Genomic DNA, 23301 nt, shown 5'->3' on the forward strand with positions numbered 1-23301 from the left:
TGTACTTTTATACGATTGCTTGTCATCTGATCCTCATCTCAGCACGCACGCTCACTATCGCGTCCAGGGCGGCTCCAGGGGACATTCTCTTTGCCATCCCTACGGGAGTTTCTATGTTGTCCCAGCTGACCGTTCCACTGTGGGGCAGAAGGGACAATGTCCCCGCTCACCCACCTCAACTCTTGACGTCAAAGATGTGAAGACGATTCATTAAACTTGTAAAGAGTGTGACGTCATCAACATCACATTCTGAATCGCTAAATCTAAGAAAAGGGTTGGAAGTGAATGTTCTGGTGAAATCATCATAAAATGTATTATAAGATCCATACAAAAGGTGTATTCTCTTACGTTCATAAGTAATGAACGAATTTGTGAAGACAATTTTCAACAACAATAGTCATATCTAAGAATACTCTAAATATTGTTTCCATGAAATCCTATATCCCAAAGCCTATTCACTGTCTGTATTACACTGCAAAGTTTCGGTGGGACGTTTTATGTCTTTTTAACGATGGAACCGTTTATAGTTAACTGCTTGAGCACGCCGGTATGACCCTTGGGTATAATGATGTAACCTATAACCTGAACCCCTAAAGGTCGGGTCAAAGGTCATGCCATAATACCTAAGAGTCGTGCTACTGTGCTAATGGAAGTTTACTTAATATTCTTCTGTATTGTTTCGGTGACCTCTACAGGACCAAGACCTGCCCGTGGAAGCAGCCAGTGGTCTGGTCCAGCAGTGTCTGAACCAAGTCACCAAGGCGGCAGTTCTCGTCCCCTGTAGAACCAGAGGCAGGACTTGGAGATACTGAAGTGGGAGATTTTTCGGTGTAAGAATTATACTTTTCCCCCTGGCAGCTCGACTGCATCAAGGAGGTTCTGCTGGAAGAGCGTAAGAGAACAGTAACATTGGCAGAATGTTTACTAAACACGTCTCTCAGTTGATGCTGAAGCAGCGTTAAGTGTGCTACAGTCACATCACAATCCTCACTCTTTAATGTGAAGATAAGAATCACTGTACAAACGCTATGGTCGATTCCCCTAGCGACTTCCTGAAGACATTCTTGGAAGACCATCACAGTGTCCAGGTTGGCTATAACCATCACACAAGAACCTGGCGCTGTTGAGGTAATATCGGAGTCACTTGAAAGGTAGACATTTCGAGAACTAGTTCTGAGCGTACTTTCCAGGGCTGTGAAAACAAGTACACACTCACTGTCACACGTGAGAGGGACCCTCCTAGCGTGAGGGTCTGCAGTTGTCTTTCTAAAATATAATCCTTTCTGTCCCTCAACAGGCGGGGTAGGGACGTGAGACCCCAAGAGATGGCAACTCTTGATGTCTTCATCACTAGCAACTTGAGAACTGTTATGGCTCGAACCTTCCACCACACCTTCAACACGTTGTAGCGGCCGAACCTCTTGGCTTGAGGAGGACGAGGAGAGGGCACGGCAGATGACAGCAATACGACGGATGTACCGCGGCAATAGGGCGCGCGCTACCACCAGGTCCCGCTCTTCTGTCACCTGTAGATAGAGAAAGAGAGAAAGGAAGCAACTTCGTCACAGTATGATAGTCAAAATACTTCAGAGAGTGCAGGGTCCTGGACCTACCTTCCATAGATGTGGAGGTCCTAGTACCAGCTTAGCTCTGACGCCGGCGTAATGCAACGCTAGTGCCAGGCACTCTGTTCCGTGATCCAACTCCGCTTCACTACACCTGCACGGACACAGGCGAAAGCTAGGGTTACAACTCATGTTTTCTGTCAGTAAAAAAAGTGAATGTACAGTTTCACAGAAAACTGGAAGTATGTGTACATGCAGCACAGCCATTGTCAACCCTTACACTATCTCCTGCCATGTCGTGTACACCCCCGTGACGATGATGAATCAAATACGGAAATGACAGAAGGTAAAGTTATGAAGATGCTGCCTCTACTGCACGGGGTCCAGTGTTGCCGTGGTCACAGCTTCATAACTTTACAACAGAAGCCACACTGCCAACCGTGACTCCTTGCACTACTCCCAGTGATCGCTCTTGAATATCACGTTTAACCCCTTGACCACGACGGTACGACCCTTGCATATGACGGCCTAGACTTTGACCTTACCCGTAAGGACGAGGTCAAAGGTTCAAGCCGTCATACCCAGAAACCTTACTGCTGTGCTGAAGGAGTTAACACTGATATTGATGGAAGTATTCATTCTTCATGTCGCTCTTTAAGATGCTGTATATTTCGTTTTAGATAAAATGATATTCACCTACCAAGAACATTATGTAAAACCTCCAGGAATCTTGCGTTTTAAAGCAACATAAACAGATTTCGAAAGGTTTCCGCATAAAGTATGTCAATTTGTCTACAAATGTCCCCACAGTGGCTAATAATTTGTTAATCATGTGAATCATGTTCTGATGTTATTTGCTTATTACTTTCCATTTCTTTAATTTTTATATTTCTATACTTCTGAAATATGATTCTCAAGTGAATGTGTTTTTCCTTTTCATTCTCTGTGTTAGGTCCTGATCTTTCTCATTTACATACCGACCATCCTTTCTTCCATGATCACTTTCATATTTGATTCCCTCCGCACCCCTCAATTCCAGGTACCCTCCACCCAAGCACTCCTGACTAACAATGGACTTGCATATCTGTATCGAATAATTAAGACTGTAGGGCCACCTCTGTATCCTAACTCATGTATCATTATATTGCCTATGTGCTCTATTGATACATATGCCCAACCTGTAATATGTGTATCTGTGTACTGTGGGCCATCATCCTACTTCTGTAACTTACCTGAAGTTCACCAACGTTTGCGTAACTCTTTACACTCCAGGCTGTTGTGTGCCTGGAATGTCTTGCCCACGACATGACATGTGAGGTGGTAAGTACTGTGATGGAACTAACTAACCTGCGGTAGGCGTCCCTGAGCACGGCATACCGGAAGGCCTGCGGCATCTCCGAGTTGCGGTAGTCACTCCTGACGAGGCTCTTCTGCAAAAGGCCCTGATGGTCCGGCCTGAGTACTGTGGAAATAAGAGGCCTTACCGCCCCAGCTGCCCCGCAACGCTCTGCCCACACCACAACCTGTGACAGGGGCGCCGCCGATGGTTAGGTTACAAGACATATGGCATAGAGTTACATACACTCATATTTAGCGATTATGGTCCAGATCCAGAAAACATTAGTCATGAACATACATAGACAAGCACCTTCACAAACCCCTCCCATCTCACCCACACAGATGGAATAACATTTCGTTATTTTCCTACATCCACAAACAGATGATATCCACCAGAAAAATCCACACAATCCTCAACACTTTTACACCCACACCATTTGACACAAAAACACCTCCACACTAACACACGTACAAACACCCTCACGATTTTTTCACATATGCACAGACACTTCACTTAATACACAATACCCACAAACCCATACGCACCTCCTAATAAACACCCTGAAAGCATCCTCCATCACACGAGACGCACCTGAGCCAAGATGTCAGGAGGCAAGAGCGGCCGGACACCATCATGGACGAGCACCACGTCAGGCGGGTCCTGGGCGAGGGCCTCCACTCCCACACTGATGGACCGGTGACGGCTGCGTCCTCCCTGCCAGGGACACCACGAGATACATAGGGATTCAGACAGAAACGTATAAATGAGTCCTAGCGAGGCTGTGCATGAAAACTGGCCACCCTTCACCTCTGTTCTACTCGTCTGACATCACCAGGACATCGGAGGACACACATAAGCTAGTGAATATCGTCGCCAGTCTACTCTCAGTGGGCCTGTGTATCATCTACATAGAAGAGTCACTACACTATTAAAGAAAGAAATAGACTATCCACACATCAAGGTGCAAGAGGCAGAGCATGAGCTATGTTTGTGTATTGCTATTTAGGGCTAGAGGTGCGTTTCAGTCAGCCTCGTTCTATGGATCGCCAGCGACCATAACGTCAGGATGTGCTGACTACTGACGAAGTACCTCTCAGTTCACCACTTTTCTCTCTAAACATTGCAAATTGAATGATGGTATAATGCTTGCTTCTATTACTGCAGGTACTCCATAAATGTTTTTCCTCAGAGTTAACGAACAGGAGGCTGGGGTCAGGGATATCATTTCTTGATAAGAAAGGCAGTTAATAGTTAACCCCTTGAGCACAAGAATACAACCCTTGAACACGACATTACGACCCTTTGTATGATGGCCTGGCTTTTGACATGGCCTTCGAAGGTCAGACTACTGTACCCAAGTGCTGCACCATCGTTGTGCTCAAAGAGTTAAGGTCTATCAGCAAATACAAAGTAAACATGTTGACGTCACAGGTGGGAGCAGGGTGATTGGCCTCTCTCTGTCATCTGTAAACCTGACTAACTTTACTCAAAGACTGGGCGCCAGGATGCCATCCTCATGTGCCAACTAAATGTCCTCACTCTTTATCTCTCTCTTGCAACCACACAATCTCCACAGCACTTTCACACTTGACTTCCACTGCATTTCATACTTTATTCACGCTACCTGTCACACTTCCCTCAGGGCTCACTTTTCTATGGGTCACACCTCTTGTTCTTCCTACTTTTCTGTAAGACTCTACCACACTCGACCTGTGTCCACACTTGAATAGCACCACACTTGACCTGTGACCTACTCATCGCTTGATCTCACCTGGACGACGGTGACCTTGGAAAGGTGGGCTTGGGTGACGACGCCCTGCATCCTCGTCAAGTCCTCAGCCACCACTACCACCCGTTGCACCCACGGCGTCTCCTGCAGCGCCCTCAGGCAGTGCACCACCAGCGGCTGCCCGGACACCTACACATAGACACACAAAAACACGTCATGTATGGCAGTATACGCCAAAAACATCGAGTTGCGGGACGTATACCCCTCCGCCCACTTGGCCTCAGGTAACGCACCCTGATCATTGAGTGTCACGAACTTGTAAAGGCTAACGAAGGTTCTTCACATTCTCAACATGAACATGGATCAAAACATTATCATCTAAACTGTATCAATACTTTCATATCCTAACCTTCTTGCTTAGATTTATGAACAGACTCCAGTTACAGAGGTTTTCATGAGAAAAAAAGACGGTCTTGTGAGCAGCGTCGGAACCTTGAACTCACCGTCAGGTACTGCTTGGGTGTAGAGTGCGCCATCCTCTTCCCGCAGCCGGCAGCAGGTACCACAGCAGCCACACGGCATCGCGGCACCACATCTTCCAACGGCAATGAACCTTCCTGAAGAGACTCGGCCTCCTCAGACATGACCTTCTGGGCTAATCGGACTTCGGGGTTGAACGTGTCTCCAAGCTGACGAAGGAGGGGCGGGTTGTCCTATGTGGTGCTGGAGAGAGAAGGCGTCTAGGGGACCCGGGTAATATTGTTATCCCTGCTGGGTCCTCCCATGTAGGGGATATGAGCGAGGGCGCTTAGGATAGCCAGGTACTGCAGCGATGCCCTTCTTCAACAACTTCCTGAAGAGAAAAATAAGGTTCTTACTAGTGGTGGATCCGAATCATGTTTGACATGATAACATTTTAGGTAACTGTTAGCGTCATATGCGAACGTCTTGGTTAAAGTTATGGAATTTTCACCTCGTATTGCCCACAAAAGACTATCTAGGAGAAAAGGAAAAAAGAAAATAACAGGACTCTCATCCACTAGGGTTGTGCTCTCATTCACTAGGGTCGTGCTCTCATCGTGCTGTAGTGCCCATGAGGTTAATCAATATCGCTCCTGACGATGCTGCATAGCACAGTTAAGGCGGGAAGGCGGCTGCGTCAGTTCACAGCCTGGCCTGGCCTAGCCTGGCCCGTCCTCCTGCCTGATACCGCGGTCCTGCTGGGTGGGCAGAGACCCCCAGGGGCGTGGGCGGAGTTCCTGTTGAACAAGGAGAAATCCTCCTGCTTCACACAGCAAACATTTCCGCCCTCATGTCACACAAACTCACACTGATCAATGTCACTAAACATTTGTATGTCAGATCGGTATCATAAATCAAAGGTGACGGATGTTTTTGATCACTATATCAAATATATGATTTATTTTGAGAATAAAATCTACAGTTATCTGGCTATATCGTGAAACCCAAGAGTGACCAGCGTCTTCTTCTGTCTTGTGATGGTTGGCTTTGAACGGGATAAATTGTGAGGAATAACTGAATCCAATTTGTGGAAGGAACACGAAAAAAAAAGTCCCGCCTTATCTCGTGGTTTATAGCAACTGTCTGACCGTTACAACGTTCACCAGACGTCCATGAACTATGCATAACTGTGATCACGAATGAAAACAATATATCTCAGATTTATAAACTCAGTTTTTCTCTGAGACACAAAATTCTTCGCCAAACATGAGCGTTGCTCCTACAACCCCCTCGCCCTACAAGGATCCGCAGTGCTTCGTGCAATCCTCCTCCTCCCTACGGAGACTCTCCTACCAGTCGACTTCTTTTTCTTGACATCCTTCCGTCCTGGATTTGCAGTCTCCTACGAAACTCTCCTCACTCTTCTCTCCTCTTATGTTCATCATGTACATCCTACTACCTTTTTTATTCCGTTAATCCATTTTGTCTTAAGCCCCTACTTTCATCCCACACCCCCGGAGCACTGGCACCTGGCGGGCGCCGCTTCACCTGCACGACACCTGAGCCCGTGGGAGCCCACCGACCCCAGACACCTGACACCTTCACCTGACGGGAGTTGAGGTGACAGCCTGGCCAAGGAATGCAGCCAGGAGACCCCCACCTGTTGGTCAGAATACCTTCATATATCCACGACGAGATTTTCCCAACAGGTGGTGATCGCACGTAGCGCTCACCGCACGTCCTGCATGACTGACAATACTGTTTCTTTCCGCCACTACAGACATAACAAATATAAATCCTGGGCTCCTCTGGAACTCTTCTCGACAATTTCTCACATTCATTTTGTATATTTCTGTACTCGTCCCATGTATCTTTCTTAGTTCGTTTGGTCGGGCATGAACATTCTTTCCAATCATCTATATCTTTTTGGCATGTATTCCACCTACACAGTGCTCCTCTGCACCCTGTCACATTTCCCTATATTTACACTTGCACGTAACGTGAGTCACGTTACGTTACACCCTGGAGATCAGGCGTGGCGGTGTAAGACCAAAGGTGTGTATATGTTAGGCGGGCAAGTCCTGCTGCTGTGAGGTCTAGCACAGCATGAGTGGTTTGATGTGAGTCTGAACATGTCTGGAGGAGGAGTTGGAAAGAGGAGGAGAGCAAGTGGGAAGAATGAAGGTTAAGAATGAAAAGGTAGAGTGAGATAAATCATGGAGAAGGGAAGGAAGAGTGTGACCACAGGAGGAGGAAGAGCAGAGGCGTGCCGTGCCGTGCCTCCCTCGCTGAACATCACACAGTGTAGAACAGGAAACGTGGCTACCCAGGCTGCCCGCCTGACGACCCGTTAGGTATCTGGGATTGGCGACGTAGCGAGGGAGGCCTCAGAAGGACGCCACCCAGCACGAACTGGGAACCACTCTGGGAGGGAGGTGGTACTGAGGACTACTGTGGGGAAGGACTGGTAGTAAATCACTCACTTTAAGTCGATCAAAATACGTGGTTGAAATCAGTGAGTCCGTGATTGACGGATCATTTAGAATCATCTGCCGCGTCGACAGCAAAGGTCACAAGCGGCGGTTGTCGTCCGCGACCCAGTAGGTTCTGGGAGCCTTAGTTCCCTGCTAGCGTCGCAGGTGAGTCCTTACCTCTTTCGTGGGGTAATGAAGGACAGTTGCGACATGGCTTCACTGGCGGGTAAAGGTCTTTATTTTTGCTAAGTAATTTTCCCTTAATGACCCTGGATGTTATCTCTAGCCTTGTTGTAACTACAGAACCACCTGGACGAGAGAGAGAGAGAGAGAGAGAGAGAGAGAGAGAGAGAGAGAGAGAGAGAGAGAGAGAGACGGGGGGGGGGGGGCTGCATTGGTCGTCCCTGGTCAGATAAACAACCATTACAACATTCCTTGTTCCTTGCGGCATCTGCTTCACACCTGCTCTACTGGACCAGACCCCAGCAGCCGTCCCACTTGTACGTACCCCTAGGCCACCTGGACCCACCCATGGGCCACCTTAGCGGTCAGGTGAAGGTGTAGCTGGCTCGTATGATGTAGGCAAGGAGTCGGTGGGGGATGGGGGAACGAGGAGATGCTGGTGCACCGGTTCGTTACGGGTGTTCATGGAAGACACGGTCGACACGACGGGGCAGTGAAAAAAGTAACTAGTAAATGGTTTTCAAATCGAGCACGACGGTACGATCCTTGAGCACGATGATGCGATCCTGGATCCTAGTGGACCATCCCACCATCACTAGGTTTCAACTGAGCCTTTGCACTAATACGTTCTTTGTGGGGCCACACCACCAGTACGTTCCTTCTGGACCACTTCATTCCCAGTGGATCTTTCCACTATTACGTTCCTTGTGGACTACTTCATTCCGAGTGGATCATTCCATCAGTACGTTCCTACTGTTCCACTATGATGAGTCGAGTTCACGCGGATGTCTGAAGTATTTCTTTTGTTTCCAAAAAACTAAAATAAAACTCATCATGCAAAGTCTATCCCACCACTCCATTACCTGTGTGTGTGTGTGTTGCCGCCAGCGGTGGTCAGCACCTGGCTCAGCCCACCTGTGGCGGACCCCAGGTGCCCTCATGGGGAATGCTACCACGTCAATCACATTCACACACACACACACGCCCTCTCTCCTGGAGGAGGAGGAGGAGGAGGGCACAATCTCTCTCTCTCTCTCTCTCTCTCTCTCTCTCTCTCTCTCTCTCTCTCGGAGGTTCAGGGTAAAAGTTGATCTATGAACACTTCCACAGAGAGGATGCGTTGTGGTGGTCACTTGACGTACTTTACGTTCCATAAAGGATTACTTTATGGTTGTGATCCATCGAGTAAAGTTTATCTGGAGTTGTCTCCAGATAAACAAGTAGGGTTATCAGCAGGTGGCCTGTCCTGCCGCCCACGGGAGGCTGTGACGTAAGGCTTCCTGAAGAATGTAATGTATTGCAGCGTACCACACTGGTGGCCAGGTCTGGTGCTCAGTATAAGGTTAAACGGGCATTCTGAGGAAGTCAGTACAGACGGTCAGGTCGAAAGATTCTCTTATATACCAAACGGAAAATAAGGCGTCTCAGTCTTTGGTCTCAGTGTTGAAGGATTATGTCCACAAGTCCCATGGGTCCTCTTGGTAAGGTGACCGGGGAAGGATCTCTCGTCCCTTCAGCGCACCTGTCTGGACAGGATCCTCCCCGTGGCTGGGGTGATGACCTAACACCTACAGTAATGACCGACCGAGGTAGGAAGGGTAAGGATGGGCACTAATTATCCTACTCTTACACAGGTGTTTGGCCTTGGGTGAGGCCGGGGTGTTGTGTCCTACAGCAGTGAGTCAGGCTGCAGGTGCTGGAAACGCGCACCTGTGCAGCGCGAGGCTCATTATAATAATCACACACACAGGCGCTCCGTCCCTTCGTCGGTTGGTTGGTGGTTATTTACGACAGGCAGGTGGAGGAGCTACACAGTAAGAGTCGGGGACACATGTCTTCGTGCAGTAACACATGGTTTCTGTGTGACATGTAAGATACGTTCACATGCCCAGGGGGACGACAGCGGCCGTAAGACTCGTTCTCATAAAACGTGAAGGAACAAGTTTGCTTTTAGCTTACAGACTCAAGTTGAAGTCGATCTAAAACTGAAGTCTAAGAAAAATGAACTTTGGAAGTGAACTGTAGAAATACAGGTAGAAGTGGTATCTGGTTGACCCATTTATAGATACACACACTTTCGTTAATGCTTAAGGGTCGGTCGCTTCCAGTCCCAAGGATATCATGTGGGTCGGTTAGGGACTAAGTTGTACTTTGGAGGCACGATGTTAAGAGCCTTAGACATCAAAACAAGCCTGGAAACACGATAGCTAGAGTTTGTGATACACTGTTGACTAAGGATGACCAAAGTGACCTCGGGTCATGACCCCAAGCTACCCTATGGTGTGAGCCAGCCGTCGCATGGCGCCTAACACTTGCATCCAGGGTCTCTCCCATCCCCATCCACTTATACTCACATTCCCACCTGTATACCCATTCCCTCCCACATCCACTTATACCCATCTATACCCACCTGCACCCACTCTTGCCTCCCCGCCAGACCCCAACCTACGAACCTTCACAAAATATATAAATTCTCCACTCGTGAACCCTCAGTGGTGTCTTGCATGGTCATGTTTGGTTCTGGTGTCGCGGATGTAAAGCATTTTCCTACACTGGCCCCTGATGGTTACAGCTCCACTGGTGACAAACGTCACTCAGTCTGATGCAATAAGAAAAGGAAGACCACCCTTAAAAATATATATATATATATGCTTTTTACAAAAAAGTAAGTAAACTTTTGGTTATAAAGTCGTTTTTTATCTAATTATACATAAACAAAACAATTCAGTGATTGCATGGGTAAAGGGTACACGTCTAAGGGTAGGTAGAAGCAATTACAGAGTACAGAGGGTACAGGACATTGACATATGAGGGTGACAGGTGGGCAGGAGCGGGTCCATGGACCCAGAGGGTTCTTGTGCCGTCAGAAATGAACGGCAGTACTGGCGGTGGTATAAGATAAACTTCCATGTTCCACTCTTTCTTTTTCCGAAACGAAGGAAATGGAAGTGAGAGAGGAGGTCATGTTATGATTATATCATTTCACTGTTATGGTTACCTGAACAACTTCCATAACAGCCGTGGCACAGTCCTCACGCTCAGGCAGCAATTATAGTTTTTTCTTTCCGTGGTCAAGAGAATGATGGCAGATCCTGCCAGACAGTCATGGGAGTGTCTTGGGGTCATATGCTGGTACGTTGTAATGGAAGCGAAGGTTCTAAGACAAACTGGACGAGCCTTTCCCTCAGTCTGCATCGCGCCAGATCAGAGAAATCCCAGGATTTACGACCTGACCAGAGAAACCTTGGGTGGGAGAGTTGTAGGGTTGCGGCGGGGATGTAAGAGAGACGGGGACTTGAAGGAGACATGTGGGAGCAGCTCAGGACCAGTGGAGACGTCTCCGGGAGGCGGTGTAGGTGCGTGTGGGGTAATATAGATGCTCGAGGAGGCACTGCAAACAGCTGGGGACGACTGAGGAATGTGGCTCAGGTTGGGGGAGGTGGTGGCAACATGTGGGAGAAGCTAGGGGTACATGTGAGAGAGGTAGAGGGAATTTTTGAGATGGGTGTTGGAGAACTGTGTTGAAGAAGCGGTAGGGACGTCTGAAGAGTTTGTTGGGGGTCTTTGGTGGAGATGGTGGTGATCCCTGGTGGAAAGGTGGTGCGTGGGGTGAATAAAAACTCATTTGAAGGTAGGTGTCCCAGCTTAGGGGAGGAGAGGAACTATGAGAGTAGCTGGGTGCAGGACATGTGGGGAATGTGAGGCCAGGTGGTAGGAGGTGCGGCTCCCACGCAGGACCCTCCCCGCTCGTCCTGGGAACCCCGGGCTCCTGCTCACCACATGTCTTCATAATTGAGGAAAGGGTTCCTGGGGTCCCGGACGACACCAGGACATGGCTGCCTCTCGTGTTTTATTACCAGACTCGTGAGTCGAACTCAGATTTCACAGAGTTCTTTTTTAGATGCATTATAATTTGGTGAAATGGGAAAGCTTCAGTTTGCAACACCAGAAGCTCCAAGATATAACTTGAAGTCCCTTCTATTCCTGTATGCCGGAATCATTGCTGCCATATGCAGGATGTAAAGAATCCTTAGTTTTTATAAGACTTTAGAATCCATTTATGAATACCGTGACATTTTCTCTTTCATCCTGGCACGTACAGGCTAAACACTGAGTTGGGCATCGGTGGTTTTTCCTCTGAAACACCTGAGTACAGGAGGAACTGCTGGCCTGGCGCCCGACGGTACAACCGAGTATGCTTTATATGAACACCCCTCGCCTGATGCTGGGGTTATACACCTTCCTGTGTGTGTGTGTGTGTGTGTGTGTGTGTGTGTGAATCACAATGTTTCTCATGCCTGGGTCAGTCCTGTCTTATGTAATACTCTTTAGGACTCAGTTGTCACATCTGAATCCCACATGTTTTCCTGAGTGAACTTTTGTTCTAAAATGATCTTAAGCGTATACGTTTTATGATTCTGACCTCGTTAGGCAGTACAAGTGGTGTAAACACATGAATATGAACATACGCGTTTATGGATATAGGTTTAAATGGAGGCATATGTGGGCGTTCAAACGCAGGTGTTGTCCTTATATAGAGGTACATGTTGAAGGCCCATTGAAGTAGAGGTTTGGGGTTAGGAATTGGTGTGTTGGAGTATAAAGTCAGTCAGAGTATAGGAGTAGTAGGGATTAAGAGTGTGTAAACGTGTGTTGGGGTGTAGGTAATCTCAAGGGCCTGCCTGGGATGGGTAGGCAGGGGTCCTGTATCCCGTCCCACGAGTATCAGTTTGACAAGCTGGAACACACGGTCACCATCACCCTACACCAGCCTCGCTACACCCTACACAGCTTCGCTACACCCTACACCAACCTCGCTATAACCTGAATCAGCCACGCTAAATTTTCCTCTATCCAAAGCCTTAGTGTAGTACGCAACCTGGGCTGAGGACGAGAATCATATAAGACGACTGTAGTCACACTAACATCGTCATTATCGATAATAATCTGTCATGAGTTGTCGCACACACCGCTGCTGACGGTGGTCTAGACTGCGGATGTTTTCTTAGTATCAAGATATTAGTTGTCTAGATATACACAGACGAAGCATTTCATTGATGGCATGGGTTTAGGGCACACATGTAGGGTAGGCGGAGGCAAGATTGTCACGATCAATAATATCCACACTTCAAGCTCAATTGTGTGATATTCTCATTGCCCTAAATTTTGCTATTCTCCAGAAGAGATGGTGTGGATGTTAGTGAAACTCTTCCCTCATCACCTGCATTAAGCTTCATCAGCATGACTGTAATATGCTTGTGTCTGAAGCACGACACAAGTATAGCAAAAATCACTCATGATGAATTTAATCATCAGGTTCTTTGGATTCCCTCACATGTTAGGCTCAATATGCAGATGACTGATGAAGTACAAAATCATACAATCATTTATCATATGACTTGTAATTTAGTCACTGAGGCACTCTGTATCCTCTCTTGCATCACCGCTCACAGGATGGGGACGAGTGAACAATAAACTCGCCGCTTTTACCGCAAAAGTCAAACACCAAATAACCAACAGCGTCTTACACACTCTCCATAACCTACGCCTCCCGACACACCCCAGCACCTATCGCCCACGCACCCTTCACATACTCTCTCACCCTCAGCGTCAGACTGTGCACCTGGCAAGCCCCAACTACGCCCACACCTGCCCACACACACACACTCCCACACTGGCCCCCACACACCACCTGGGCCCTGGTCGAGCTGCCAGGTGTGTCCACGGTTAATGACACGCTGCAGGTCCAGTAGTGAGGGGCTTGGCCTCACCTCACGAGGCCGTACCAACGGTTGATATACACTAACTTCATGACCACAGGAACACGACTTCATTACTTGGTGCTCAGGATGGGTCTGGTTGGCTTATAGACAACGAGTGTGACTGTGTGTTCTACTGTGAGATGAACAGCATATTCGCTGCATGAAGTGGGAGAGCTGATCGTTAAGACAGCTTCCGAGGGTCCGTCGCTAATTTCCAATCCTTCATGTACCTGTGGCACCCCAGAGGTCGCAAAGATGGGATCCTTGTGCTTCCTTATCCTCATAAACGACGCCCTGCAGGATGCTGTTGCTCGGTGGGAGTACGTCGTCGTCCCTAACCTTGGTGCCGTAATGGACAACAGATTCACTGACTCCTTTACCCTCCAGAACACTCTTAACAGCCTCCAGAACACTTAACAGCCTCCAGAACACTCTTAACAGCCTCCAGAACAAGACCAACGCCAACCACACTAAAACCGTAGTCATCCGCGTTAACCTTCCTTCTAACCACGTCCTCCTCCCTACTGGCTGACACCACCTCAGTTCTAAGTATCATGGGACCATCACGGTGACTACATCATAGCACCATTACAGCACTACGATGATACCATCATAGCACTACCATGATACCATCATAGCACTACCGTGATACCATGATAGCACTACCATGGCACCGGAGGAACCTGATGCTTCCTGACCTGACCCACACCTGTCACAACCTCTGTGCCACCACCCACCGCAGAAGCCGAATCTCAACCTCCTCCCCATCACCACCCGGGTGACCTGTGACCACACATGACCCTCTAGCTATCCTGCTAACCTTGGCGGCTGAGGGTAACTTCCGGAATCATTCATCTACTTGGGACAACAGTGTGTGTGTGTGTGTGTGTGTGTGTGTGTGTGTGTGTGTGTGTGAAAGAATATAAAGTTTGATAAAAAAAAGTCAGTAATCAAAGATCAGAGAGAGAGAGAGAGAGAGAGAGAGAGAGAGAGAGAGTAGCTGGCTTGGGCCAGTCTCCGGCAGGCGGGGTGGGAGGAGGTGTTGTGACAAGTGATCAGCTGTGGGGGTCGGTGGGTGGGCGGGCTGACGGAGTTCAGGTGCCGCCCCTTGACCTCCTCTTGACCTCCCTGGCCTCCTACGACAGACGCCCCCTCTTCACACAGGCTCGGTCCAGGGACTGTAAATATAGACAGTCTATTTACATATCACTATCAATAACTCAGTGGTATACGTGCGTGGCCTTCGCAAATCATTTTCATGAAGCAAACGTTTTTCAATGTCACATTAAACGTTTATGATCTGACGCGCTAGGTGGGGGGAGGGGGGGGGTTATCCACGTGAAGTGTTGGCTTGCCTCCTGTACCATCACAGACTGGCTATTGATTTCATGATCATATTACTAACGGAAATAGACTAAAACGTATATATACACACACTTCAATTCAATTATGTTACCAGCTCAACGGATTTCAATTTTACACATACCAAAAACTGAGGTAATATTCGCTTGAAAATAAATGTCTCTCAGGTTAGCTTGATGTCCAGCGGTATTGTTGACATAGGTGGAGGAACTTTAACTAATTCCTGGATGTATGTGATCGTTCACACACGCACCTGCCCCAGCGATAACATGGCATTACCATACAAAGATTTGAAAATAGAAAATCAAGGGATCTACGGTTGAGCCATTTGACTTGTTTTTATATATAGATTTACATATACAAATCTGGCTTTTGTTCATAGGCAATAATATATTCTTTTGTTTATGGTGACCAACATGGAACAGCAAAACATGTTCCAATTTAACCAAATCAAAGCATACGTAGCCTAAATCAGTCTAACCTATCCTGGTGAAATTTGGTTTGGTTTAGGCTAAAATGGACGACTATTTTTATCTTACCTTATTTAGAAGACCAGAAGGTTGAGGCACCATGGAAGTACTGACATGGTGGTTGTACAGGGGGTGGGAGTTTGGCGGCGACGCTCGCAAGCATCTGTTTAAAGCCGTTAATAAAACGTCAGGGAGTATGTGGCACTCGGTGATCCAGAGCTTCTGTGGTTTAGCTCAACAGAAGTCAATGATTTTGTCAGATACAAACATTTCTGACGTACAGGGCGCCCGCCTGGTGATGAAACTGACACGTTTCAGTCGCGCTATAACTGTTGACCAACGATCCTGTGAGGCGATGATGGGCGAGTCACTGGAAATAATTGACGTAGTACATCAGTCTACCCCGCAAATGAAACACATCTCGCGAATACATTCAAAACTCCAACACAAACCTAACCTATTCTTTAATGTTTAAACTAAATCCAAATAAATTCTAAATACTTATCGGCTAAATATTATCGTAATATATCATATACCAGGAACATCAGTGCAAGAAAAACAAAGATAAAGGAAAGACGTGTCAACTGACCCATGTCGGAGTGATTCATTTTTCAGTAGATGTATTCAGTATCATTATGTTTCCCTCTGAAGAAAATCATCTCTTTTTCCATAACTGCAACTTTTTCTGCACTGAGGGTAAGTAATCACTATCCATACTTGTGGTGATAAAAGTCAAGTTGACCAAGTGCTGATGTACCTGATGAACGAATGACCCTCGTGAATCGAACGAATTTGACCAATGGATGAAAAGTTTATATAGTACAGCGGGCAGGGAGGGAGGGCGTGTGTGGGCGGCGCCTGCCGTATCGCTGGCATCAGCGGTCACCATGCGGGCGGACCGTGGGTGGGTGTGTGGTGCAGGCGGGCGGCCATGGGTGGGTGGCCGGTCGGTGCGGGTGGCTGACGCTCATCTTACACACACCTGACACCCCTCCATGGTCCACCCCTCCTGCACCCTGCCTGACTTATCTCTGTCACCAGTCAACCCGGCGCCATCACCACCAGTATAGCCAACAACACCAGACTGGCGGCGCCATCACCACCACTATAGCCAACATCACCAATCACTGACATGATCACAACGCCAACACACTCAGGAGAGAGATCCACCACCACTCACCACCATCCATGCCGGACACCATAACCATACTTTCCTGGCACAGGGGATACCAGGATCACTCGTCGTATCTATATACCTAATAATTCTACAGTAACATTTGATGGAATAAATATCGCAATCACCAGAATCTATCTGACCCACTGTACATCTTCACTGATTCTAAAAATTTCGTCGAGTATGGTTGGCAACCCCTACCTGCCCCTTTGAGGCTGGGTGCCTGCTATGCCTCAACCTTTGGCACTTGTAGGCCCAGGATACAGGCCTGGTGGCCTCCCTCGCTGCTGACGTAGGATAACCGACCAGACCTGTAGTCTGTGGTCTCACAGCGACTAAAGTTGTTGGAACTTATGTTTTATAACGATGATGTACACTATATAACTAATAAGCTACTATTACTACTACTACTACTACTGCTGCTACTACTACTACTACTACTACTACTACTACTACTACTACTACTACTACTACTACTACTGCTGCTGCTGCTGCTACTACTACTACTACTACTACTACTACTACTACTACTACTACTACTACTACTACTATTACTGCTACTACTACTACTATTACTATTACTACTACTACTACTACTACTACTACTACTGCTACTGCTACTGTTACTACTACTACTATTAGTACTACTGCTGCAATGCTTTTGTCATGGGTATGTATTTCAGCTGGTGTTGTTTGGCGTCGGTTACACATAAAGAAAAGAAGGAACTGTGTGCATGCAAGTGTCGGAGCGGATCATTTACTGGAACTAACACAGTAATACAACACAGTGATACAACACTAATACAACACAGTAATAAAACATCAATACGCTGACCTCGGTCAAAGACGGAGGTCAGCATAAGCTAAAACGAAATTCTATCGCCAGTTTCGAGTCACACACAGCCCGGCTCAGAGGCAGAGAAAATAAGAGTAGCAGTTAAAGACGACAGCCTATTGAAGATACGTGGACAGCTATAGTGTCCAGCCTCATGAAGGTGGTGGGACTGCTGTATCATACAGAACTTGGAGATAATGGAGCAGCTATGATATCCAGGTCCTGTGGGTACTGAGGCAACTATACTTTCCAGAACCTGCTACAAAAACAGAGATCTTCGGGTTATTGAACCGTAAGAGATACTTGGCTTCACTCTGTACCAGGGGTTCGCTTGCTGGATTCCAAGGGGACGCGTTTTTATCGGGACAATGCGATTTACAAGAGTTGTTGAGTACTAAGCATGTGTGGAGCTTCTGTAATGTGACATGAGCCAGCAGGCGGTGAGATTGACTTCGTAACTCCTGTGGTTAAAACAAATGCATCAATATGCAACAAGGCGAGGGTGGGAAATTAACACTGGGTAAAATCAAACAGACAAAAAGTAATAGAAGTCTTATGTAAATGGATGTCTGAAGAATTCATGGTGACTCGTGGATGTATTACGAGGGGATTGACGTAGGTGGCAGGTACTGAGAGAGCGGGTGAAGGAGTAAGGAGGAGGCGGAGGAGGAGGAGGAGGTGGTTGGTGATCTAACGTTAATCAGGTTACAAACATCGAGTTCCCCAAGGGTTGTCGTTGGAGTCGCCGCTGGTGACCGGGGCAGGTACCAACCTTACAACCTCAGGATTCTTTCTGTTTTTTTTTTTTTTTGTGTCATAAAGTAGGCTTACCCGGGGCGTCAGAGATGGGCTTATTGTTTAGTTGTCTCGCGTGGTATTACCCAAGAGGCGAGGTAAAGTCACCCCTCATCCCGCTAGAAAGAGCGGAGTCACAGCTGGGATCATCCTTGTTTCAGACACAACAGGCAAACATAAAGTACCGACAATGTTGTGAAGGCCATCAAAATATAAGTGCAACTAAATATCAAAGTTTCACTTTGCGTTTCAAAAGGATATTGATAATGGTACAATACCAGGAATTACGATAATGACACTTCATAGATTTCAATCTTAATTTCTTTGACTATACAGAGGTAAAGAATTTCAGTGACAGCTTGGGTGAAGGGCGCGTCTAAGGGTTAGGTGGACACAAGAATAGGACGTATAGCAGGGCAAGTCACTAGCCACAGTGGAACAATTAAGCTGTAAGTGTTATTTCTTCATGGGTAAAAGTCTGTGACCACAACAACCTGTACTATTCATAATACAAGTGAAAGAATCTATACATACATCGTGTGAACAGACATCGTCCACGTACAAACCAATATACAAACACAGTAGGTTGGTATGAATGAGTTCAGAGGGAAGAACATGAAAGGACAAATCATGTATATATATATATATATATATATATATATATATATATATATATATATATATATATATATATCATACAAATACACTGATGTTTGACGCTTTAAGTACGAAATACGACCGTTTAGTACGACGGAACGACCCTTGAGCACGGCCACACGACGGGGCGACTCTGAAGTACAAAGGCAAAATCTTTCCTTTGGTATGATGTTCTGGCCTTTGACTTGACCCAGGGATCAAGTGAGCATCAGAGAGTGTCAGAAGGTTGTGGGCGTCAGGCTGTATCAGCAAGAGGGAGGGGGTAGGAGATATGGAGGGGGACAGCGCCAAGGCATCGGCGCCAGACATCCCCAACACATTCTCCCATGGCCACCAACACACACACACACACACACACACACACACACACACACACACACACACACACACACACGTCTCCACCAACAACAAAAATCAAGATCACAGACAAGTACTAGATAATGTATACTTTATTTCCTTAAGATTTACTATACTAAACTAAATCTTTACATCTACGAATAATTCATATCTACAAATGGAACGACACAAACTCTATAGTTTTGACCATGAAATCCCCGTATTAAAGCTTGTACTTTTTGTCAGTAAATTACTAACTAATTAACTATCTAACTAGTAACTGACATTGATATAGTCATTGGCAACGCCATTTATGGTAGAAAGTACGAATAGTCTTTATAATGCTCCTGTATTTCGAAATATCAACAAGGCATATTTCCGTTATGGCGGTAAAGAATGTCATCGGGATCGCTACATTTCTTGGACATAAAAACAACGGTTTGATTTGAAACCTAAAAACCACGTTTTAGGTTTCGGGAACATGTGAGAGGCAGGGTGGCTGGCGGTGTGATGGTAGCGAGGGTACCCGGATGAAATGGTTTCCAGTTGTGGGTCATGGGGGTGGTGGGGTTCCCAGCCCCGTCGCGGCCACAGCTGGCTCTCCTCTTCTTTCATGACCCACGCCAGACCAGGCCCTCCCGACCCTCTACCCCACACGAATCTGACCCTCAGCGCCCCCCCAGCGGCTCCCCTCCTGACCGCTAGCAATGTGTGACAACCACCCCTGCTGGGTCTGGCTAGGGGGTCGGCTTGAGAAGGGACCTCCATACTAGAGTGGTCGGCATTCCTAATAGAGGTCGATATCCCCATAAAAGATCGATATCCCATAAGAGGTCGACGTGAACGAATACGAAAAAGAGCAACTAAACTGATTCTGTCGCATCATTCCACTATGAACATGTAATGAAACTCAACTTTTGTGCACTTTGTATCCTCATTCTGTTAGAAATAAGACACGGTAAGCAAAACCCAGATATCTACACGAGAGCACAATCACTGGAAGTCTAGCAAAAGTTTTCAAAACACGACTCAAATCCGAAGATAAAACTCGCAATGAATTCTTCTAGTTATACACAACTACTGACCAAAGAAATGGTATTAAGTTACAGGTGATATGAAATACAAACTTTGGGAAAAATAATTCTTCAGCAGTCGAGTCAGAGAACACTGAAATAAACAAACATCAGATACTGTCCAAGTGACGACTGTCGGTACATTTCAAACATGGCTAGACCAGTGCTTTAATGATATTGATTATCACTGAATAAGAAATTCATGGTTCATGGTAAACCTACTCAAGAATGACAGTATAAGTATAATCAGTTTTTTCACGACGGAATAATGGCTGAAGACCTTCGTTGTAATAAGAATATCAGATTCAGTATACTGTCTCCCTGGTGTCTTGTAATGTCTGTGTTCCTGCCGGATGATAAACCAAAGAGAGTGGTGGGTGGGGAGGAGCCTCCTGTGGCATCATCCACATACACACTCACCATCCACACCCACATTCATCATCCACACACAGGTTTCTAAAAGCCACTCCCAGGTCATAAATACAATAAATAACAAGAAATAACTAATCGATTCAAGAATGATGACGTTCACACCCGCATGAGCATAGGTAGATCCGTGCGGGCATGGGAACACTGAGATCCTTGCGGGCGTGAGAACGCTGAGATCCGCGTGGGCGTGGGAACACTGGGATCCGTGCGGGCGTGGGGAGACTGGGATCCGTGCGGGCGTACAAAGGCGCGGCGTTGAGACGGGAACATTTACGAGACCTTCGCCGCTTCTGACCCTTGAGCACGCCGGTACGACTCCTGAGCACGACGGTACGAGTCTTGAGCACGACGATACGACTCTTGAGCACGACGGTACGACTCTTGAGCACGACGGTACGACTCTTGAGCACGACGATACGACTCTTGAGCACGCCGGTACGACTCCTGAGCACGACGGTACGAGTCTTGAGCACGACGATACGACTCTTGAGCACGCCGGTACGACTCCTGAGCACGACGGTACGAGTCTTGAGCACGACGGTGCGAAGTTTGACATTAAGAGGCCGGACAGAAAACACACGAACGGACGGAGATAAGGACAAAGAAAGAGACCTATGTCGTGGCAAGGTTAAGAAGCTGTGCCTTACATAAGGTAATTCACCAACATGGAACAAGAGGAGGTGGTTGAGCACTCCTATGGGGGATCCTGACGTCATGGGCTAAAGTGGGCCCACCTATGTTACCCCAGTGGCTCACACGTGTCTCGTCGTGGGTTCCAGTGGGCCTACATGTGTCATATTTTGGGCTCACATGTCACGTCCTGGGCTCAGGTGTGTTCATATGTGTCACTTCATCTCAGCCAGGTGTGTTGGTGATGCTGGTGGTAAGGCTAGGTGTGGTGTGAATGTTGATGCTGGCGGTGGTGGTGCAAGCAGGTGTAAAGGATGACCACACGTGGGTGCAGCAGGTGTGCCAGTAGATGCGACCTCAGGTTTGCTTACAGTCACCTGTTATGTAGCTTAGGATTAACACATTGTCTGGCAGCTCCTCAGGGCCAGGTGGTGTTCTCACCTTGGATTATCTAGATCAGTGTAAAGATATCTCTACTTTCAACTGTTTTTTCTTCTAGAATGTGAGTATTGATTAAACTGTTTACAATGGATACTATCAACAGTTCCACTCCAATGAGAGACAGTTACTAGGGGTTTGATAAACAAATGGAGATGTCGAACAATTGGGGTAAATAAACACTGAAACACATTTGTACCAGCTGCCACTGTTGTGTGGTCGAGACACAACTAGTTCTAAAACCCATCCCTACCTGGACTTGTGTGACCCATAACCTGGCCTGACGTTGCCAAGCCTGCCTGACCAAACCTGACCTGACCTGACCCTCAACCTGATGTGGTACTTACCAGAGGGTACACCTGTGGGTGGGGGGGGGGGTGATATAAGGTAAGATGGTTGCAGTGGTCACGTATCCTAGGTTGCAAATCATGTGTGCTCCGTCAGCGAGTGGAGTCACGTACCTCACATTGCCAGCAGGAGTCACATAACCAGGTGGAGGGGAACCATGTGCTATGCATGAGGTCTGGATGGGGGGAAAGCCATACACTAAATCCGGAGGAGGATGGCCATATAGATATCCTGAGCCAATCTACTCTAGGTAGGTCGTGTTCCCGTCAACCAAACCAATCATCTGTCTTTGGCTGCAGCTGAAACATTCGGTTGACTGATTGACCAATTAAAAAAAAACATTGTAGCAAAAAGATCTTGCAACACAAACAGTACCAGTTTAAAATGGCTTCAGATATATAAATGAATTAATATCAACATTATTTTGCTTACGTTATTGTCAGAGTTCCGCCTTATTAATGCATTTTAAAGATTTATTATCGATGACAATCAAAGCTCGGTTTTCTGAGCATCTTCTGCTCCTGAGGAAGGAGTGGTCGAGGTGTGATCACAGCAAGACTGCAGTGCAGTAGGGACAACTTACTCCACTAACACTACAGACTCAAGCTGGGGCGGACGGAACCTAGACAGCAGTGTGGAATTCCTCGCCCCTGCCTGGCCTGGCCTGCATTGAGGATGTCGTTACTCGTGCTTGGCCTGGCCTACAGTGTGTAGGTCTTCACCACTGCCTGGCCTGGCCTACAGCTTCTGAAGGGTTCGTGTCCCGTCCTGGCGGTGACGCCCATCTAACTCGCCTACAGATGACCTAGGGAGAGGGCGCGGGTGTGGGAGGGAGGCTAAGGACCAGACGGGGTTAGGGCGGGAGTGTGGGTAGCGTGTGGGCGGATAAGGAACGGGCGGGGATGTGGGCGGCGTGTGGGCGGGGGCAGGGAGCAGCAGGACGGGTGGGCGGGGGTCAGGTTACACGACGCACCTGCCATGGCTCCAGGCTGGCGGCGCCCACGGTCTGGGGACTAGCGCGGGGGACAGCAGGTGCAGCCAGTGTGGCGGTATGGCTGGGAGCAGGGGTGCTAGTGTATGGCCAGGATGTTGGTGTAGGGTGATGGGATGTTTAGGTGGTGGGTGTGTTAGTGTAAAGTGTACGGAGGGAAGTGGTGATGATGAGGCAAGATTTACACTTATCTTACTCCTATTGTTTTCCAATGCCACAGAGACCATAATGCCACAGAGACCATAATGC

General features: G+C 47.4%; 1 protein-coding gene across 6 annotated transcripts in view; it reads right to left on the bottom strand.

Annotated features, from left to right (window-relative positions):
* Nucleotides 1–294: 294 nt before the first annotated feature.
* The window catches only part of LOC139760067 (uncharacterized), a 181638-nt gene continuing 158631 nt past the window's right edge, over nt 295–23301 (bottom strand). For 3 of the 6 annotated variants that reach the window (XM_071682856.1, XM_071682855.1, XM_071682857.1), the window contains 8 exons: nt 15936–16103; nt 15416–15716; nt 5137–5486; nt 4676–4822; nt 3496–3618; nt 2913–3088; nt 1614–1719; nt 295–1526 (listed from right to left, as the gene is read on the bottom strand). In XM_071682856.1, coding sequence (XP_071538957.1) covers nt 690–1526; nt 1614–1719; nt 2913–3088; nt 3496–3618; nt 4676–4822; nt 5137–5277 — 1530 coding nt within the window. In that variant the 5' untranslated portion in view covers nt 5278–5486; nt 15416–15716; nt 15936–16103 and the 3' untranslated portion in view covers nt 295–689. Of the gene's footprint in view, nt 1527–1613; nt 1720–2912; nt 3089–3495; nt 3619–4675; nt 4823–5136; nt 5487–10750; nt 14406–15415; nt 15717–15935; nt 16104–23301 lie in introns of those variants that run through there. The other 3 variants (XM_071682858.1, XM_071682861.1, XM_071682860.1) reach the window with 3 other exon arrangements.

This window comes from Panulirus ornatus, chromosome 35, assembly GCF_036320965.1.
Source record: "Panulirus ornatus isolate Po-2019 chromosome 35, ASM3632096v1, whole genome shotgun sequence".
NCBI classification, from domain to species: domain Eukaryota; kingdom Metazoa; phylum Arthropoda; class Malacostraca; order Decapoda; family Palinuridae; genus Panulirus; species Panulirus ornatus.